Source organism: Budorcas taxicolor, chromosome 16 (genome assembly GCF_023091745.1).
Source record: "Budorcas taxicolor isolate Tak-1 chromosome 16, Takin1.1, whole genome shotgun sequence".
NCBI lineage: Eukaryota > Metazoa > Chordata > Mammalia > Artiodactyla > Bovidae > Budorcas > Budorcas taxicolor.
This window is the reverse complement of record NC_068925.1, coordinates 65,761,061-65,783,097: the sequence shown is the minus strand read 5'-3', so window position 1 is coordinate 65,783,097 and position 22,037 is coordinate 65,761,061. Positions and strand designations below refer to the sequence as shown.

The 22,037-nt window shown below is 44.8% G+C and overlaps 1 protein-coding gene across 1 annotated transcript in view; it reads right to left on the bottom strand.

Moving 5' to 3' along the window:
- The window catches only part of RGL1 (ral guanine nucleotide dissociation stimulator like 1), a 135,860-nt gene extending 114,069 nt beyond the window's left edge, over positions 1–21,791 (bottom strand). Inside the window, exons 1-2 of the mRNA XM_052653520.1 lie at positions 21,673–21,791; positions 20,596–20,706 (exon numbers count right to left, since the gene is read on the bottom strand). Of these exons, the coding sequence (XP_052509480.1) occupies positions 20,596–20,706; positions 21,673–21,699 (138 nt within the window). The 5' untranslated portion in view covers positions 21,700–21,791. The remainder of the gene's footprint in view (positions 1–20,595; positions 20,707–21,672) is intronic.
- Positions 21,792–22,037: the final 246 nt, after the last annotated feature.

Here is a 22,037-nt window from a genome sequence, read left to right as displayed (position 1 = left end):
AGGAGATGGAAATACCAGACCATCTTACATATCTCCTGAGAAACCTGCATGCAGGTCAAGAAGCAACAGTTAGAACCTTGTATGCAACAACTGACTGGTTCAGTACTGAGAAAGGAGTATGACAAGGCTGTTTACTGCCCTCCTGGTGGCACAAGCATCACTCAGCCAAGAATTGATGCTTTCAAACTGCGGTGCTGGAGAAGACTCTTGAGAGTCCCCTGGACAGCAGTGAGATCAAACCAGTCAATCTTAAAGGAAATCAACTCCTAATACTCATTGGAAGGACTCATGCTGAAGCTCCAATACTTTGGCCATCTGATGAGAAGAGCCGACTCACTGGAAAAGATCCTGATGCAGAAAAGAAAGACTGAAGGCAGAAGTAGAAGAGAGTGACAGAGAATGAGTCAGAATAATTGGCCAGAGACAACCCGGAAATGAATCCCATCACCATAAAGCCTTGGACTGCAAGCCCTGGGCAGAGCAGTTCTCCCGGGTTTCCTTGCCCTCCTGCTCTCCGCCCGGGTGCCCCTTCCCAACAAAGTCTCTTGCTTTGCCAGCATGTGTGTCTCCTCCGACAACTCATTTCCAAGTGTTAGGTAAGAGCCTGCTCTCAGCATCCACCTTCCTGAAACAGGACAAATACTCCAAATGTGAAATAAAAATTTAAAGAAATCAAGGAGGCTTTACGGGTTTCCCAAATTATTAGAGACAGAAAGAAGGGCACATAATGGAGGCTCTCTACTTAGCTAAAAGCAGGGTAACATGAAAGTCAGCAGTCTTAACGAATGGAGTCTTAGGAAAATGTGAAGGTCAAGTTGAAGAGCATTTTTCAGCTCTATGAGGAGTAAAATGAGGAAGGAGCAGTTCATTGCTGATAGGTGGGGTAATTTTAACTGATAAGAGAGAGAAAAGAGAACTACTTCACTCCCCATCTTCACTATCAAGGCAAATGATCTCCTAACTGGAAAAAGGGCAGGACCAGCATGATGAAGAGGAAACTAGAGCCCACGATAGAGAAGGCGATACTAAGAAAGCACTTAGCCCTTTAAGAGACTTCATGTCTCCAGAGCCAGATAAACAGCCTGAAGAGCACTGAAAGAACAGCAGATGTGATCATAATATTGATGAATGGAATCCTCACAGAAGCAGAGAAAGATACAAGTGTCTGAAGCCCGGCAACAAGAAAACACCGCTTTTCAGAGAGAATTTAAGGTGGACTAGAAACAAAGAACTGGTCTGCCTACAAACCACTGTTGCCAATATCCCACATGGTAGTCAGCAGTGATCACTTGGCACTCACATGAAATCACTGCTGCTGCTGCTGCTAAATCGCTTCAGTCGTGTCCGACTCTGTGCAACCCCATAGACAGCAGCCCACCAGGCTCCCCTGTCCCTGGGATCCTCCAGGCAAGAACACTAGAGTGGGTTGCCATTTCCTTCTCCAATGCATGAAAGTGAAAAGTGAAGTCGCTCAGTTGTGTTCGACTCCTAGCGACCCCATGGACTGCAGCCTATCAGGCTCCTCCGCCCATGGGATTTTCCAGGCGAGAGTCCTGGAGCAGGTTGCCATTGCCTTCTCCTGAAATCACTGAGAAAAACAAAATCGGATCAAACTAACTTTCCACCCTATTCTGACCCAAGGCAAGAAAAAAGGAATGCTGCAAACATGACACCCACAGATTCAAAAAACCATCCCACCAGCTCTCTCCCTAGATCTATTGGAAATGATGGAGCCCAACAAGTTGAACAGCTGCAGAACTGGTTAGATCTGTCTTTCAATCAAACAGTCAGGGAATGCTGAATGTGAAGCAATGTCAATTAGTGCTGCTAGGAGCAGGCTTCCCAGGTGACACAGTGCTAAAGAATCCGCCTGCCAAAGCAGGAGACATAGAGACTCAGATTCAGTCCCTGTGTCAGGAAGATTTCCTGGAGTAAGAAAGGGCAACCCACTCTAGTATTCTTGCCTGGGAAATCCCATGGACAGAAGAGCCTGGCGGGCTACAGTCCATGGGGTTGCAAAGAGACTTGACTGAGCACACTTCACACAGCTAAGAGTGAGGAATGTCTCTAGTTACATAACAAAAGTTTTATCTTTGGACATGTTGATTAAATCATTGTAACAAATAAAGCGGATAATTACTTGTGTGCTCAGTCAAGTCCAACTCTTTGCAACTCCATGGACTATATCCTGCCAGGCTCTTCTGTCCATGGGATTCTCCAGGCAAGAATACTGGAATGGGTTGCCATTTTCCTACTCCAAGGGGTCTTCCCAACCCAGGGATCAAACCTGAGTCTCTTGTGTCTCCTGCACTAAGAGGTAGATTTTTTTTTACCACTGTGCCATCGAGGAAGGCCAGATAACTATGACTTACAGAATCAGAATTTTAACTAAAAAAAAAAAACTGAACATATGGGACTTCCCAGGCTCTCCAGTAGTTAAGACTGCACTTCCATTGCAGGGGGTACAGATTCAGTCCCTGGTCGGGGAACTAAGATCTCACAGGCTGCATGGCATGGCCAAACAATTTTAAAAGAAAAGAAAAATAAATAAACCTGTTGTTTAAAAAAATTAAAACATAACAACTGGGAAATATCAGCTAAAAGTCTAACAAAATTAAATTTAATAAAAATAAATATTTTCTACAATTAGATATTTTTAAAATCAACTCTTGGGACTTCCTGGGTGATCCAGTGGTTAAGAATCCACCTGCCAACGAAGGGGACACAGGTTCGATCACTGGTCCAGGAAGATCCCACATGCCGCGGTACAACTAAGCCCGTGTGCCACAACCGCTGAGCCCACACCCAAAAGCTCTCGAGACACAAATACTGAAGCCCGAGCCCCAGAGCCCATGCTCTGCAACAGGAGAAGCCACCGCAGAAAGAAGCCCTCGCACTAAATCGAAGAGCAGCCCCCACACAAGGCAACTAGCAGAAAAGCATGAGTGCAGCAACAAAGACCCAGCGCAACCAAAACTGATAAAGTAATCAATTAATTTAAAACAGTTTAAAAAATCTCCTCTCCAAGTACAAGTCAAATGTGATTTAGTTTAATACTACAAAAAATAAGAAGACCAAGGAATCCTAGCTAAACATGAATCATGAGTATAGTACATGTGTAAAGAGACCTAATTTAAGTTCCATAAGTGAACACTCCTAATATTAGAACCATATAATTGCCATTTTACATGGCAATATTCAACCATTTTTAACTGACTAATAGGGTTATCTCATACTGTTCAACCTGATATGATTACATGTGGTATCACAAGATCAGTACAAAGTGCTACAGAACTCAGGAAAGGATAACTTACCACTCCTGGGGAAACCAAACTGGATTCACGGAAGGAATGGCATGTGAGTTGGAATCTGAGCGATGGCTGGGATTTGCACTGGAGATTAGGGAAAAAGAGGGCATTTCAGATAGAGCCAACAGTGAGGTTGGAGGTGGGGGTACGGGGGTAAGGCCCTAGGAAAGGAATGTAGCCTAGTGAAGTTAAGTGTGGTGTGTGTAAAGAGGAGACACAGGAAATAACATGAGAGATTGGAACTGAACTTCAGACACCTTCAAATCTACTGTGACAAGTGCTCGAAAATTCCATGAGCTTCCTAGAGAGACCAAGAACAATACCAGGCACATAGTTGGGGCTCAAGTTTGAATGAGCAAGTGAAGGGATGAAAGGATGAACTATTTGTGATGGCTACAGAATAAGAGGTCCACATACACACAGCTCCTGCTTGCCAATTCAGTACGTCACCACACTGCGATCACAGTACTTTCCATCTACAAGGGATCTTGGAGGTCGTTTAGTCTAACTCCCTCACAGACTCTGGGTAACTACCAACAGGGCTGGAAATACTCAAGCAAGAGGCGAAAGGCTGCCTGGCCCTCTGCCAGTTCCTGGGGTAATCTGATTCACCAGAGTGAAATCTCCAAAGATTTCAGTTCAGTAACTCCTAAATATTGTGCTTTTGGACTCTTTACTGAAAATGAATGCCATCTAAGACTACAAGTTTCAGAAACAAATGTTTGGTGGCTTTTGTGGGCAATCGTTTAAAAAACATCAAGCATATCTAAGGTATAATTTTAAAGAATCTGGCTCCAGGAGAGAAAGCTGAAGTATTAGTCACATGTTTTACATTTCTTCCTCTTGCCTGCCAAATTTTTTTTTTTAATTAAGAAAGGAAAAATGGGTCAGCCCCAAAGAATTTTTACAACTGTCAGAATAAACACAAGGCCCAAGTAATCCCATAAACTTCATTTTTGGAGCCTTTTCTCCCTCCTGTCCCTGTGGCTTTAAGTGTCCTTTATTTAGAACCCAGCCCAAGACACAGTCCCGGTGACTACGCATCTTACATACTATAAGCACATGACTTCTCTCTGTGAAGAGGGAAGAGGATGGTGTGAGGCTACAGGAGAGTACAGCCTCTTCTGATTTCAACAGGACATGGTGGGTGGAGGATCTAAAGGTCAAAGAGATCCCTTGTCTAACCCAGCCTGGCTCCAAGGTCCTTAAGAAACCACCCTGCTTCTTAGAAAGTAACTCCACCCATGAGGCAATTCTGAAGACATCTTCAAGAAACAATTCATTAGATGAAAGTCACTCCGGGGCTCCAGGGACATGTTAGTGCTTAGAACACAGGTCCAGACGCCAGCCGACAGAACTGGAATCATTCTTAGCTCACCCTTCACTCTGGGGGTCCCCTGAGGTGCACCCACGCTCAGGTCCACCTCCTGCTGGGTCTGCTTTCCTTGGATTGTTCTGGAAGAGCTGCCACCAACCAAACCTAAAATCCATATGGTGTTGCTCATTGCAACCTGCCCTCTTACAAGGCAGGCCAAGCCTCCTGGTGACATACTATATTTAAGCTGGACCCCACTAGGACAATGAGATTCAAACTTTTTAGCCACAATTCAAAGTAAAAAGGAAAGATGCCCTTACACATGACTCAGTACCTACACATACATATGTAAAACAACTTTCACAGCAATGCCATTCTAATATTTTTATGTTATTCTGTTCTCATTTTAGAATACTGATTTTTGACCCACTAAACTGACTGCAGAACACTCATAAACTACACCCTGCAAGGCCCAAGAAAAACACTGTCCAACAGAAAGACAGTGCCAGCCACAATTTATAGTTCTAAAGTTGCTAGAACCACATTAAAAAAACAGTAAATAGAAACAGGTGAAATTCATTTTTACAGTATATATTATATAACCCATTACATCAAAATACTATCATTTCAACATATGACCGCTATAGAAAATGACTAAGTTCTTTTACAGTATGTTCATCAAATGAAATATGATGTGGACTTTGCAGGCAGAGAACAGTTCAGAGTAGTCACATTTCACGTGCTCCACAGGCACAGGGGGCTTCTCTGGTGGCTCAGCTGGTAAAGAATCCACCTGCAATGCAGGAGACCTGGGTTCAATTCCTGGGTTAGGAAGATCCCTTGGAGAAGGGAAAGGCTACCCACTCCAGTATTCTTGGGCTTCCCTAGTGGCTCAGCTGCTAAAGAATCTGCCTGCAATGCAGGAGACCTGGGTTCGATCCCTGGGTTGGGAAGATCCCCTGGAGAAGGGAAAGGCTACCCACTCCAGTATTCTGGCCTGGAAAACTCCATGGACTGTACAGGCACCTGAGGCTAGCAGCTACCACACTGAACAGGGATGCCCTAAGAGTTCTGGTGCCACACACGCCCCCCCAGGGCAGCAGGACCCACGATGGTGCCTTGTAGCAGAAAGGAGGGGAGCCATCCACACCTGCTGAACCTCACAGTAGAGATGCTCGCGCATCCTCATCTCACACTGTGTTCACGGGCTCCTCGTGAAAGCTCTGATAACAGATGGGAGATTTCACAAGGAAGAACAGACAGGCGGCTCGTTCACCAGTAATAAGCAGTATCACTCTGAAACTCCTCAAAGTCCAAATGCATTCTTTTGTCTGTGACATCCGAAATAGCACAAATGTCACATAAGATTCAAACCAGAAAGTAACTTTTAGAGAATCTGTTCTGAAAAAAAAAAAAAAACATATCTTGCTGATTAAAAAAGCTGAATAAATAGTATGACTGCAACTATGTTGAAATGTGTGCCTATGAACTGAAGACTAGAAGATAAAAAGTGAAAGTTTAAAGACTGGGTTACTGCCGTAAAATTTATGGGTGATCTTTTTTTTCTCTTCTTGTAAAAATAATATGGATCATGTTGTGGAATCACTCTTTCAAGAATAATATTGCTTTAAAAAGGTTCTTTCTTCTGCTCCAAAGCAAACATACAGGCCACTGAATCCCTATTAAAAAGACAAAGGTAAGGATAACCTGCTTGTATAAAAGGCAAGAAGGACCAGGAGCAGCCAGAAAACCTGAGCGTGGGAGAGCCAGCTGCACTGGAATGGCCCAAAGGAAACACTTAACAACAGCTGGACTCCTGAAAACTCCCAGGATAGGCTTTACACTTTGCCTGAAGTAGAAACATAAGAGTTAAGAATCTAAGACCACAGAGCAGAGGAAACTTGGGTGAGAGCAGACAGCTGAGTTTTACTAATGAAAACTGAAAAGTCTTCAGACACTATCACGCTATACAATGAAGTATAATTTACGTCACTTACTTTTAAATCCCTTCTTGTCAATGAATTCTGGTAAGAGACACACACCCTACAAAGTGCCACACATAACAAGCCTGCCCCCAAAATCTCAGAGAAGCAGCTTTATCATTACCTGCGTAACCCTAGTGCCTTTGAGCATGGAGGGTGTCAGATCCCTTTACAAAAAATGTGTTCTACAGAACAAAGCCAAAGTGGTTTGATATCAGGCTAATACAAGCTTGAAAAAAACTGCAGCCCTCAGATAAGAGATTAAATAAAACATGGGAAAATATATTGTAAGTAAAAATATAATGTAAGTAAAATAACTTTAGAATCCAAAGCAGAACTGGGTTCCCAGAGGTTTATCCATGACCCATGACTCAAACCTATACATCACCAAGAAGCCTGTGGGTGGGTGGGCGGGTGGGTGGGTGGGAGTGGGAGTGGGGGTGTGTGTGTGTGTCTGTCTGTCTGTCTGTCTGTCTCCTTTGTCCCTGGAATTCTCCAGGCAAGAACAATGGAGTGGATAGTCATTCCTTTCTCCAGGGGATCTTCCCGACCCAGGGATCAAACCCAGGTCTCCTGCATTGCAGGCAGTTTCTTTACCATCTGAGCTACCAGGGAAGCCCTTGTGGGTTAACTTTAAATACCATGTCATTCTACCTCGAGAGTTCTCCATAATAGTTCAATCAATTTCATAAGACCATGAAATATGTAGAAGAAGCAATGGTGACAAAAATAAGGCAAAATCAGCACTGTTCTTTTTTTTTGTGTCATTCGTTGAAGTATAAAACATAAATCAGATCTAGCTTACCTATTCAATATTTTCCTTTTCAATTCAAAGAATGAGATTTACATCCTTATCAAATGGCCAAAAAAAAAAAAGACCACGAAGACACATGTTTTATTAGAGTTTAGGTCAAACGACTTATAAGATGCTTACTAAGTGGTACTGACTGTGGCGTGGACATGGTTCCCTGTGATGGGAATATGATGATTAATTAAATATGAAAAAAAAATTAAATATGGTCCCACTCTCTGCCCTTGAGGTACTCAAATGAACAGCGTAAAGAAAAACATTTGAAAAAAAAAAGGATACAGTGTGATAAGTGCTGTAATTGAGCTTTTCGTAAAGTGCTAAAAAGACTCAGATAAAAGGATAATTATTGAAGAAGAGGGAGAAAGTAGAAGAGTAGAGGTGGCATTTGAGCTGGGACTTGAAAGATAAGTCGTTTATTGGTCAGTCTGAACAGAAAAGCACTGCAGCCTGACACAGTGGCATCAGCAGGGTCAGGAGGAAGACAGCACTGCATATAAGCGTGGACCCCACCACGGGTGATGAAATGTACAGCTCTGTGTTCTCAACAAAAAGTAGGGCTAGTTCTTTTCATGGTGACATAACCCACGTAGGGAGTTGGAGGGACAGACAGATGGAAAGAAACCTTTTAAGCCTTCATCTGCCACACAGAAAAGTATCACGCGCCCTGCTGCTGTAACTCTTAGCAAAACAGGGAGTTCAGGTTAGGGCTGGGTGCTGAGATCCGAGCTGCCGCGATCAGCACTTTTCAGCCCAGTCATCTAAAGTTTTACAAGCCTTTATCCCTAGAGCAGACACACTCATTTGTGGATTGCCTAGGTCAACACTGGACAGAAAGTCACTCTTTGTAAAGAATATCATAATCTTTCAATTCTGACCAAAGAATGTTCACGAAGAAACGCTTTAACCAACTTTAGCTCCCCGAGAGACACTTCTGTGGGAGTCAAGTGGCCGCAGGCCCCCCGGGGTATCCACAAGCAGCATGATGGATGAAAACGCTGGTTCCTGGGCTCAGCGGGCCGGGACACCACCGCTCCGCAGGGACGGATGCTACACAAGCACCTCGAATCGCTGTGTGAGATGCCTTCTCCTTCTGTACCACCCACAGAGTCAGCACATGCAGGGAGAATTCAGTGTCTGTCAGTAACACTTTAACGTGAGCAAACCGCTTATTCAGCATCTTTGTACAAGAGATTTAGTTTTCAGTTACAGCCCTGGGGACAAGGGTCAGTTAGCCCCATAAGTCAGCTGAGAAGAGGCGTAAACAACAGAGAATGGATGCAGTCTGATTATCTTGAGAGCATAGTAAAGGATCTTAAGATACTCACGGAGGACCCTAGATGAATAGCGGGAAGGTCAAGTTTGTGGGCAACAAGCCAGGGACCTTGGAGACTATTTTTAGTGCAGAGGAAGGACAGGAAGGAACAGGAACAAAACAAGGAACTCACCCAGGAGAAATGGAAAGCAAGAAGGAAGAGACTGTCAAAAGCAAATTGAAAGACAGTGAGAAAAAAAATAGATCTAAAAACTAAAATTGTATTCCTAACAGGGAAGCCAGGAATGCCGCAAGAAAAGGCTAAAAGAGAGACGAGAACCCAGAAGGCAACAACGGGACTACTCAAAGGAAGTATTTTAAATGTCCGCATCTTATGAGAGTCTGCGTGGGCTGGTTGGCAACATTTCGCCTCTGGCCATTATTAGGTCATGAGTTCAAGTCCCACATCAGGATTTGGCCTCAAAGCAAGCGTTGACTTTCCAGCAGCTCTGAAAGGCTGGAAGCACTTTCCATTCCTTGGTGTATTAACTTTACTGTCCTTCTCTGCAACAAATTAAAAGTATCCCAGAGAGACAGAGAGAGAAAAGCAACAGCCACTACCTCAAAACAAAATCCTACTAGAGAGAAAATAAGAAAAGAAAGAGAAAGTAGGTTTTCATGTGCAGGATATTTACTGCATTTGGCCAGAATCTTGTGAGTCCGGGGTATTTGTTTCCACGTCCAATCTGTTGAGAGAAGCCTTGTCTGTACTTTCAAAGCACCTAGAATACCAGTACCAGCAGGAACAATGGTTGTGGGAGAGGAAACACTACTACTTGCTAAACATAAAGATATCATTAGGTTATTAGCAAATGGGAGGGAAAAATGCAGAAAAGATTCCCTCTGGGATGAGGGAAGAAAGGCACAGACCATACGCCTGTTAAGCATTTAGGTGATGACGACAGGAAAAAAAATAAACAGCCTGAGTTAACAATAAGAATATCCTTGTATTTGTATAATCATTTACATATTTAAAAGTACTCTTATATACACTGGGCTTCCCAGGTGGCACCAGTGATAAAGAACCCGCCTGCCAATGCAGGAGGCATAAGAGATGTAGGTTCAGTTCCTCGGTTGGGAAGACCCTCTGGAAGAGGGCATGGCAACCCACTCCAGTATTCTTGCCTAGAGAATCCCATGGACAGAGGAGCCTGGCAGGCTATAGTCCACAGGGTCATAAAGAGTCAGACACAACTGAAGTTGACTTAGCATATATGCATTAACTCATATGATCCTCACAAAACCCAGGGCAGAAGGAGTATTTCCGTTTCACAGATCAGGAAAGTGACGATTTATATGGTCATGTGACATTCTAAAAGTCACAACCTCAGGAGAAATTTAGTTCATCCCCAGTTTGGGGCTCCAGTACTGCATTAGCTAACTTCACAACACGTGGCCCAATGAGAAATTTAGTCTTTATTCCAGTTTGTGCAAGCACAACTTACTCACATTCCACATTATGTCCAATAAAGAATGATTAGCATGTTTACCAAGCAATTTTTAAAAAAAAATCGTTTCCTACCTTCCCATTTTTCAGGCAGAAACAGCAAATGCAGAAGACAGAATATAGCCCATTGTTAAGTCACAAAATATTTTTAAAGCATAAAAAATCAGAACACTGACAAATTAACTACAGAGGAAAACTGAAGGAATCTGAAATGCGGAATACTGGAGCCCAGGCCATAATCGCCTTTCACCGTACAGGCAGCCAGGCAGAGAAAACACAATGATGCATACTACTTCTAATAAACAAGGATTACTAAACCCTGCCACAGCCCTTCCTCCCAGATGTGCAAAATGAGAAAGGGATGTCAGGGACACAGAGCGTCTCTAAGACCGTGTCTCAGTCAAGCGGTCTGATTTCTATACAGCAGCAAGCATCAGGGGGACCTACACCTCTACACGGTTCCATGGTGGGGTTTTCAAAAGGGCTCCCAGACAGTGGGGTCCTCATGGGAGCCTCACTTCCCACAGTGAGGAAGGGCAGACCATACCCTAGGCTCAGTGCCAAGCACCTCACCTACACAACTCCCTCCTCACAGTAATTCTGTCCAGAGGGGACTGCTAATTTCCTCCCTTTCCAGGCAAAGAACTTGCGCTGAGAGAAGTAACTTCAGAGCTCAAGCTCACATTGCCACACACAGGAAGAGGCCAGCTCTGGATTCAAGTCTGTCTGGCACCAAAGCACAGACTCATGACCAGGGCATGAGTTACCTCCCTCAACTGGCGCCCCTGCTGGAAAGAAAAACCCTGCAAAGAAAGAGCAAGTAGGAGGTGCCGTCTCCTGCAAAGGCTCCAAGCCAGGGTGAAAGAACCCTGAACTGATTCCCCAGCCAGGACCTGATGGCTCTGGGCCCTGTTCATTCCTGGTTAAGTTGTGTGTAAAACAGATAGGCTCATTGTGTTGTGTCATTAGGAGGAGTCAATATTTGGATAGAAGATAGCAAATGTTTTCCTATGCTTCACAAACTAACCAAATGCTTCCGATTTCCTGAATTTGCTATTTGGGAGGATCCGTTATCTCCATAAAGAATTTCAAGGACTGCAACTTTAATTAGAAGAGCCAGGACTATGAAGCATTTCATTTTCAGCCAATGTCAAATCTAGTTTCAATTGTTTTTACCTACATCCATTACATGCACTTTTGTTAGAAATCGTCCACAGATTTCTAGCTCTGTCACCAGCAGTGACAGAAGTCACGGGCAGAAGAACAGCATCTGATTAAGAACAGTTGCTACCAAGAGAGCTGCCAAGAGCCTCAGCTGATGGCTTTACTGACCAGAGACATTCTACTTTTAGCAGAAACGGTTTGTCTGTGGCCTTCAAACTGTCTTTAGAACGATGAAGCTGGAAGGACCCAGCCTTGGCTTTGCTTTTATAAAAGATGAGGATGGGTATTAAAATCAGCAGGAAATGAAACAAAGGGAGAAAAGTTAAATCGCTCAATTCCTTGCTGAAAAGAGCAAACAAACAAAGACTGTCTGGAGGAGTGAACATGGGATGAGATTAACTGTGTGGAAATGAATTCAAATGAATGGACCACAGATGGTACAAGCAATTAAACTCTAGAAAATGTAGGGTAATGATTCTGTGAGGGTGGAAGGAAATACAGAGCCACCAACAACACACCAGCCCACTCCCAACCACCACCATCATTATCCTCAGAAGTCAGTCGCACACGGCATGATACAAAGATGGCTCTGAGGAACCAAGCCACGCAAAAACCCCATTCATCGAAACACAGGACACAGCCACATCGAAACACAGGACACAGCCACATCGGTAAAAAGGCGCAGGTACTTCCACAGTGTTAAGCCCAAAGGATCAGCAGTAGAAGACATGCCTCTCTCTCTCTCTGCACAAGACTAACGGGATTTGATCCAAGGAGGTGTCTTCCACCTAATGTAATCTTTTCCTACCTTTATTCCTTCCTCCTTTCACTTATACCCTTTTTAAACTGAAGACAGTTCCTAAATAGAAGAAACTTAATCGATCCCAATAATAACACAAGAGAAACCAAGCGAAAGAGGACAAAGTTAGGCTTTGATCAGTTATATAGAGGAGGTCATGAAATGACATTAGAAAGATGCACCAAATCCTAAAAAAATACAACACCAAAAGACATTTCAATTTACGGTGTATGCGTGTCTGTGTGTGTGTATAAGAGATAAAGATTGGGACCGTGGTAGGTGGCAAACTAAGGAAGCACTATTTAGTCGCTCAGTCGTGTCCAACTCTTTTGTGACCCCATGGACTGTAGCCCATCAGGCTCCTCTGTCCATGGGATTTCCTAGGCAAGAATACTGGAGTGGGTTGCCATTCCCTTTGCCAGGGTATCTTCCTTACCCAGGGATCAAACCCATGTCGCCTGCGTTACAGGCAGACCCTTTACAGTCTGAGCCACCAGGGAAGCCCCAAAAGGAAGCATTAGATCTTACCAAATTTCTTCTTTTGTATGAGTAGAGTCAGCTATCAGACTGAGCCTCTGAGAGCGGTCATGCCAACAGCCAGAATAAATAGAAAGAGTTTAAAGACATCGACCAGGGAGAAAGAAAGAGACCAGAACACCTAACCATAAAATTTCTTGTGTCTCTAACAACACAATTATAACTTTAACTGCCGTTGTCTAAAATACAACTCTGTAATCATAGTCCTGTGGGTTCCATATTTATTCTCTCTCTGTGGCCTACAGATTCAATCTGTTTAGTTTGTAAGGAAACAGAAGACTTTAGAAGGAAAAAGAAAAAAAAACCACACACACACACACAGAAACCACAAGCTCTTCAAAGAACTCTGAAATCTGAGAAACAAGCAGTGCCTGCTGCCCCCCGTTCATAAGCCAGATCCGAGACTGCATCTCTGGACAGGACGCAGCAGGCACACCTGGGTCTGGTCTTTGGGGCATGCCAACAGGACACTGGCTAGTGTTTACATGGAGCAAGCCTGCCTTGAAGTCCCCAGGACATTTCATCCAATGAGAAGAGGGTGCCGCTGACCCTAGAAAGCCAGAAGGCTTCTGACCTGCTCTCTGAACCCCAGGTGGCTAAGATCCACGCCTGCCAGGCCTTCCCTCATCAGCCCTACTCCCACCACTCTCCCTACACTGCAGTTCAGTTCAGTCTCTCAGTCGTGTCCGACTTTTGCAACCCCATGGACCGCAGCACGCCAGGCCTCCCTGTCCCTCACCAACTTCCAGAGTTTACTCCAAAACTCATGTCTGTTGAGTCGGTGATGCCCTCTAACCATCTCATCCTCTGTCGTCCCCTTCTCCTCCTGCCTTCAATCTTTCCCAGCATCAGGGTCTTTTCATATGAGTCAGCTCTTCGCACCAGGTGGCCAAAGTATTGGAGTTTCAGCTTCAACATCAGTCCTCCCTACACTCCCCACCCTCTTTGCTCCACTGCCCCAGTTTCACCCAGGTCCTTATCTTTTTCCTCAGTTCATGACCACTTCAGCCTCCTTTCCTAGTCCGGCTCCTTCCCATGGCATCCACCCCTCAGCTGTCAGTCATCTCTCTAAAATGTAAATCTGACCCAGCCACTCTGCCGAAAGCCCTTCAGTGATGACAACCCAGTGCTCAGGACCAAGCAAATTCCACAGCTCAGCACAGACCTGGCCCCAGCCCTGCTCTCTGGGGTCCTTTCCTATCACTGCCCGCCAAGGCACCCCTCCCTCTTCCCCAGGGTGAGCCTCACAAGGGGCTCTCATCTCTGGCCCCCACACTTTCTCCCACACTGTGTTCTCCGGCTGGACTGCCTGCTTCCAGTGCCCCCCACATCCTCACCTAACTCCTAACCATCCATCAACTCACCACAAAAGGACCCTTCTTCCGTGCAGCCTTCCAGGAGTGCCCACACCCACCTGATATACACACCACCCTTCTCGGCTCCCCTAACACCCAATGCAGATGTCTCACACAGCACTGGTCACACTGACCACAAGACATGGTAGTTAGCTTACGTTTCTGTCTCCCCTACTACCTGAAATCTCTTGAAGAATAAGGGGTGTGTCTTGTATCACTTTGAATTCCCAAGGTTTAACGTGGTGTCTGGCATAAAGTAGGCTGTTGGTGAATCAACGGATCCTATGAAAGGGGAGGTTAGCAGACTCCAATGCAGATGACAGAATCGCACAGCGGCAACAGCAGCGAGGGAGTTCACAGTGGGTGTTTCACTAGCAAACAACCCAGAAACTGCCCAGACTCCAGATTCCAGATCAACTCTGTGGGGACAGCCACGCTCATCAGCAGCCCACACACGAGCCTGCTGAGTGTCTCTCATGAAACAAAGCTACTCCCTATCTTCCCCCATTTCACCAGTATTTGCCTTGCTCTGTTCACAGACATCTTTTTTTTTTTTCTTTCCTGTAAAAAGTCTATTTGGGGAGAAATTTAAACATTTTACTTATTTTAGCCTATTACTGCATATTTTAGTGCAAAATGTGTAGAGGTCAGTCACTACAGGATTCTGATTACATAGAAAGGGGATACATACAAGGATATGCATGCCGTGGACAAAGGAAACCAAAATAAGTGGGATGGGGCAGCAGAAAATCCAAGCTAAGAGCTAAAGGGGAAAGGCAAGGGTACTGACTTTATTGCTCTTCTTTCCGTGTTAAATTTAAAACTCCAGGAATTTTTTCTTTAAAATTTGACAGAAATAAGAATGAAATATGTTTATAATATTAATTTAACAGCACATATACTATGGGGCTTCCCAGGTGGCGCAGTGGTCGAGAATCTGCCTGCCAATACAGCAGACGGAGGAGACGCAGGTTCATCCCTGGGTCAGGAAGATCCTCTGGAGGAGGAAATGGCAACCCACTCCAGTATTGTTACCAGGATAATCCTATGCACAGAGGAGCCGGCGGGCTATGGTCCAAGGGGTCACAAAGAGTCGGACACAACTGAGCCCACATGTATACTGTAAGCACAAGGAGTTAATGGGCCTCATGATTACACTGTTACGTATTTGCTGGGGACAGACATGTATCTTGAACTTGACTGAGTGTCCCCAGAATTGCTGAACTGAAATGGATATTCTTGGCTTACGTGCGAAATATTCCTTACACAGACCCCAGAAGATTCTGAAAGCAGTGAAAGGATTCAAGGTAACAACAACAGATCAGGCAACTGAAATTTACCATCTCTTCCTGATGGGTGGAGGCCACATGCCATAATATTGGATTATTTTAGAAACATGTTCCCATGGTCAAAATGAAAAATACCAGTTGGTTCTTTTACAGATGGTTGCTAAATTTTGGAATTTACTTTCTAAAGCTTAAATTAAACATTCTGATATACCAGAATAAGACAACCCAAGGGCCTGTTTTCCTAGATGAAAACAAGGATGACAAACTATAAACTGAGGGCCTCTCTAAGGCTTATCTCCTAAAAATTCTAAAACCCTGCTCCTGAGCCCTCCAACCACACAGACCACACGGGATGGTAACATTCACCAACACTTTCTAACTTATGTATCGCCTTTCTTTCCTCAACACGCAAAACAATTGGACCTCTGGGCTTTTTAAGGCAAGTTAATTCACTGCCATGATTTTTTCTGTTGTTGTTGTTAAAATGAATAATCACTACCTTTGTTTGGGCCCTGCCTTTGTTATAGAAAGGATGTAAGACAGCTGTAATCATAGCTAATTAGTTTTTCTCACTCCCATGCACCCTTCTTCTTTATAAGCTAACATCTTCATGCTAATTTGGTTTAGTCAGGAGCAACCATACCTTCACATTTATCAAGATAATATCTGCCTCCCCAGAAGGCATGAAGCTTGATCCATTCATTCAACAAATACTGAGTTTCTGTCAACTAGATGGCCACAGTCCCCACTTCATGGGGCTTAGAGTCTAATGAGAAATACAAACAAACAGCTACAGCAGAGGGAGGTGAATACATGACAGAGAGATAAAGAATGCTTCTGGAACAGGCAGAAGGGGTACCTCCTCCAGGCCAGGGAGGTCAGAGAAGCTTCCCAGAAGTGAAGGGAGCTGAAAATTCAAAGAACTGTACGCCATTTAAAGGCACTATGGACAGCAGGGCCTCGGAAACACCAGGCAGACTCAGTCCCAACAGTCGACTCAAGTTGGGGTGAGCGTCTCCACCCAGACTGACTCGTGCTTACCTTCCCACTGCACTCACACGCCCCACGAGGAACCAGAACAGAGTTCTAGTTCCTCTTATTTCTAAAGGCATTCTGTTTCCTCCTGTCCCATTTCATTATCTTTACCATCCTCCCAGCTATCAAATATTTCAATTCAACCCAACAAGGGCCTCTGAGGGAGATAGTGTGATAAACATGGGACGAAGTGCAGGGAGGCACTGGGGCCCCACACACGGGCTACAGCAGCCCAGAACCGAGAAAAGCCATGTGACTGTCTGCTGACCATTCCACTCCCCACAGACCTTGCAGAGGTGACCGCACTCTTCCAGTCCTGCCTGTCAAACAAATCTCCGCACTCTGAGATAACCTTGGGTTTGACAGATTTCTATGGACCCTGAGCCTGTCTGTCATAGTCTGAAGACAGCAAAATAGGCTCTGGACACTGAAGCCCTTCCCCTAACAGTGGGTTCCCTTTCCTCTGTCCATTTGAATAGTCCTCCTAAAATGGGACGTTTCCTGCTTCCAGAGAATACTGATATTTTCCTAAGTTGTTCTACATTTCATTGTCAGTGTATGACCACGACGCTGAGACCAAAGTAGAATAACAACTTTTCACCATTTGCTCTTCCAAAAATTACTGGAAATTCTTCTACAAGCTTAATCGAACAGTTGGATACATTATTTTTAATGTCTCTTCCAGCCCTGAGATTTTATGATTCTCTGACATAATCAGAACCATTTTTCTTTGAGGGTTATAGCTGGGTAAAATTATCCCAGGCTAAGATGTTATTGTAAAGAGAAAATTGAGGCAGTATTTCAATAATATTTGGTTTTTCAAAGTTGCCCAGCATAACTTCACTGTCAGTGAGCGAAGTTGCAGCTGCGTGTACACTAAATCCGGCCTGGGCCATAGCTGACTGTACACTTACAACTGAAGACAGAGGGTGTTACTTCAAAAGATCAACTGAACACAAAATTCCACAAACAAAACAAAGAATGTCCTCAACGTTTTGGATTGTATGCTACTTGACATCTAAGGATGTGTAATTTTTTTGTTATTCTTCCCAAATTGGATCTTAATTCTGTTTTGTGATCAGAGTGCTAGAAACTACAAAAATTATACTCAGTCACTTTGTCGTTGTACAGATGCTAAGTCGTCTCTGACTCTTTTGGGACCCCATGGGCTCTAGCCTCTTTAGGGACCCTGTGGACTGTAGCCTGCCAGGCTCTACATGGGATTTCCCAGCCAAGACTATTGGAGTGGGCTGCCATTTCCTTCTCCAGGGGATCTTCCTGGACTAGGTATCAAACCCGTGTCTCCTACATTGACAGGCAGATTCCTGGGAAGCCCACTCAGTCACTTAGTCTTTCCTAATTAGCCTTACAGACCTGTAATGAGTGTCGTACCCACCCTCAGGTGCTACATAAGCTCGCACGTCTTTGGTGCCCCACACTTTACACATCCAAGATGAAGAGCTTATCAACAAGAAACACATCTTCACAACAAGTATCTCAATTTGCAGCTCAAGTTATCACTCAAAGCGTAAAGAAAAGAAAGCCGTATGTCTTGAGTCTTGCACCAGGTAATACGTAGGGGGAAAGTATATGATAAGCATCGTTGTTCTCCTAAGTCAATGCCTTCTTCCACTACTATGGAAGCAGCCTTCAGGTCCCAGGCAGCCCCCAATAGCAAGGAACTAAACATTTGGGTTCAAATCCAGCCTCTACCACTTCCCAGCTGTGTGACCCCGGCAAGCGATTTAACTTCTCGGGACTTTAGTTTCCTCATGTGGAAAGAGATAATCACAACTCCACCTTTCCTCATGAACCATTGTCATATTTTGACATAAGCTCACCTCATCTCCATCTCTGGTTCACTATAAACCCAGGTGCTTCGACATGAGGAATACGGTCGATAACATTGCAGTGACTTTGTATGGGGACAAATGCTTACTAGGATTACCATGGTGATCATTTCATAAATGTGTGCAAATGTCAAATCATCATGTAGCATATGGGACCACTAACAATGGAGTGCACATCAGCTATAGGTCAATAATAAGTCAATAAATAAAACTGGTTGCTCTGAAGAATTCTGAAAGGGTGACTGGAAAAACAAGTATAGAGAAGCCACGCACAGGCCTAAAGAGAAAAGCTTTGTAATTGCTATGGCTCAATTGGTTGAGTCACATTTAATTAAGCCTGGAATTTCCAAGGACAAAAACAGTGCTTCCCAACAGGACACCGAAGACAAGAAAACAAGAGGGATTGGGGTGGGAGGGTTCCTAGAACTGGTTCCTGAGCACCAGGGGTGATCACAGCAAATCATACTTTGTTGAAATGGGAGGAAGGGACAAATTCCTCCATCAACTAGAAGCAATCTTTTCACATATTTCCCTCTTGGTGTTTTAGCTCTACTGCTAAATCCAGGATGAACCAACTCTGAACTGTGCATAAATGTGAGGACTCTGGGAGAGGGCGGAGAGAAGAGGAGTCCCGTGAGCACAGTGGTCAGTGAGAATTACCAAATAACTGGGGACATCTAAATGAACCATACCTCGTTGTGTTTGGGACCTACAGAGTTAACCTGTCCATTTTCCCGTGACTTACTCATTCACGGCTATTGTGTTTGGCCAAAAACTAAAGCTGTCATCCAAGCAACACCAGTCTCATTATAAAGAGAGGAACAACCTGGCATCAGAAAATGTAGTGACCCTTTTGAAGGCAGCTGCTTCAGAAGCTTGTGAATCATTTTGAAATACTCGGGCCAAACCACATCAATACTGTATTTAAATAAAATGCAATACACGCAACCAACCACCAAAAATAAAGTGATGACTTGTCAGAACTCTAGTTCTGTTTTTCCTATCAGGTCTGCTGGTGATGCACCTAATTAATTCCAAAATCATATTCCGAGTAAGGTACCTGTTTAATAAGTGAAGACCTCAGGCTTTCAAAGGAAAAGCTCCTACCTCTCTAGGCCATATCTGCAGATGCACCTAACAACTGACTGCCCTAGAGGGTGGTACTTCAACCCCAAATACGCAGCCTGACTTGAAGCAGCTGGGGAAGCCCAAAGCAATGAATGCCTGTGTCAGCAGCCCAGGAGACCCACGGAAGAGGAAATCATTGCTGCTGGCCATCCTGCCTTAAACTCCAGGAATTACAAGTCACATGCTGCCTCTGGTCTTAAAGCTCTGGGCAGTTTTGTTTCCTGTCCTCTTTCACACCTGACCTTTGACTGTTGATCAAATTTTAAAAAAAAAATGGATTTTCTGAAATCCAAAGCCAGTAGAGATTGGATGCCAGTGCATAATCTTTACTGTTCTCAAGCCCATCAGCTGTGAGGCCTGAGTATGGCCAGAATAAGGCCCGGGGAAACCACACTCCGTCCTCTCTGTTCGCTTACAGCTATCTTCTTTCTCAAGGCTCTCTGTCACCTCACTGTTCTCGGAGGATTCCTTCTACCTCCAGATGAAGCACTCCTTCGTTCTTCCACATGATGATGTCTGCCCAGGCTTCCCACAGCCCCTTTAGTTGGGATATGCTGAAGGATCCATTAATCAGATAATGAATTAATCAGATAATGAATCTGCTTATCCATTAAGCAGATAATGAATAACTCACATGATCTCACCCAATGCTTTAAAATCTCAGCAGACGGAGGTGGGGGATGTTGTTTATGGAAGCAGTGTTTCTCCAAAGCCCCATCCCTACACGCACAGGACGCATAAAGTGGTGGACACTACATACCGTGTAAAGGATGTAACCGTGGGAAATGCGCCATCCCCCATAGGAGGCCGGTTTGGAGTATCAGCGCCCCTGAGCATTCTGGGTACTTGGTAAAGGAACAGGAGTGGGAGAAGGGCTGTCAGGATCAAAAGCGGGGGAGACGGAGAGAAAAGGATGGCAGCGGGGCAAAACGGCTCTTGTCTGACTCGGTGCTATCTGCTGGTCCTGTTAATCTACGTTACTTTCTGCCACTCCACCCTACTCTACTTTCCAAATACCTCAAGATGTTTCTAAGAGGTTCTGAATTATTGACAAACCTAAGGGAGACGCTTCGGAAAAGAATAAGTACAAAACCAGACCGGTATGGCTAGTGCAAACACTTGCTCATTGGCAGTTTCCTTTTTAAGGCCAAAAGAGAAGAAATGGAGAAAAAAAAAAAACCTGCCTCTGCTAAATAATAATGATATTCACAGAGCAAGAGGCCCTGCAAGTCCAAGGCTCACAGTCTCCCCAGCTTTACTCACCCCGAGCCATCTCGCTCCTTTATTGGCAGCCTGTTGAATCTGGACTCTCTTGAGGGTGACATGGTAAACAGCTCCTTCCTCTACCTCTTCACCCCAGTCCTGAATCGAGCTCTGCCAGGAGACAGGACAAAGAAACAGAAAAAGTTGTTTGTTTGTTTGTTTTTTCCCTCTCCACTAACCAATCTATCCCAGCTGCTTTGCTGCTTACAGCAGCACTCAGGGCATAAGATGGGCTGTTCAAAATAAATATTACAATCAGAGCAACATAAGACACACTGTGATAGAGGGAATACTGAGATTTTCTTGGCCCTCCAGCCCTTTGCTATGCTATCAAGAGCCCAGGGTTTTTCCATTTAATTATTTTTCCTAGACTCCTTCACTATCTTAAATACCTTTTTAAAGTCTTTTTTTCTTTCTTAAAGAAACTGAAGTTTAGTCCTGGTTCACTTTTCCTCCTTAAATGAGAGGAAAAAGAATTCACTGGCAGAAAAAGTTTGTCTCTTTACAAGTGGCTCCGTTCTTGGAGCAAACTGCATTTTAAACTCTGCCACAAAAAAGTGTTTAAAATGCTAAGAGTGCTCGGTCCTTTGGAACGAAATGCTTCGCATGTCTTTTTTCTCCTCTTATTGTTTGGGAACCCAGAAAGTTAGCGGGAGGGAAAAAGTTTTTATTTCCGTCAAATAACCTGGCAAGTGCAGAAAAAAAGCAACACATCGGCTGCGTGCAGCGACCCCCTGGGTTTCCCTAAACTTGAAGTTTGTGTTTAAAGAGCCTCTGGGACTCAGAGGCGCTCCGCGGTTCACCCAGACTCACAGACCTCTTGCCTGAAAAGTTTTTCTTTGCTGACATACATCAGCCCAGATACACCAAAGGCAACTGCTGAGAAAAATAAGTATGGTTTAAAGGGAGAAGACACGCAAAGAGGAAGGCGGAGAAAGCCGAGAGAGAGCTCTGAGCTCCAAAGTCTGGGATCGGATGGCTCCGTTCACTCCGAGGGAGTCCAAAACCCGCCCAGAGAAAGCGGGAGAAGATTCCCCACCAGAGCAGCGTCGGGAGAAGGCAAAGAGTTCTCGTTACCATTTTAGCTTGCCAAAGCAATTTCATTCTCAGTTTTCTCTCCGGTGTGTGGACGCGGCATGATGCGCCCTGCTCCCAGGCGAACGCGATCCCCGCGCGTCTCCGCCGCGGCGCCTCCAAGCCCCGGCCCCGCGCGGCCGCCGCGCACGGAGCACAGACACGCGCCCGCCGCCGCCGGTGCGCGCGACTCGGCCACAAAGGGAGCGCAGCGAGCGAGCCGGCGAGCGAGGGCGCCGCAGACTCCTCCCCACGCCACCCCGCCGCTCCGTGATGTCAGGCTTTCCTGTTTGTGCTCGGGAGCACACTCTCCCTTTCTGAAATCCCGCGGATAAAGTTAGCACGCCGTGATTTCTCCAGCTCTGAAT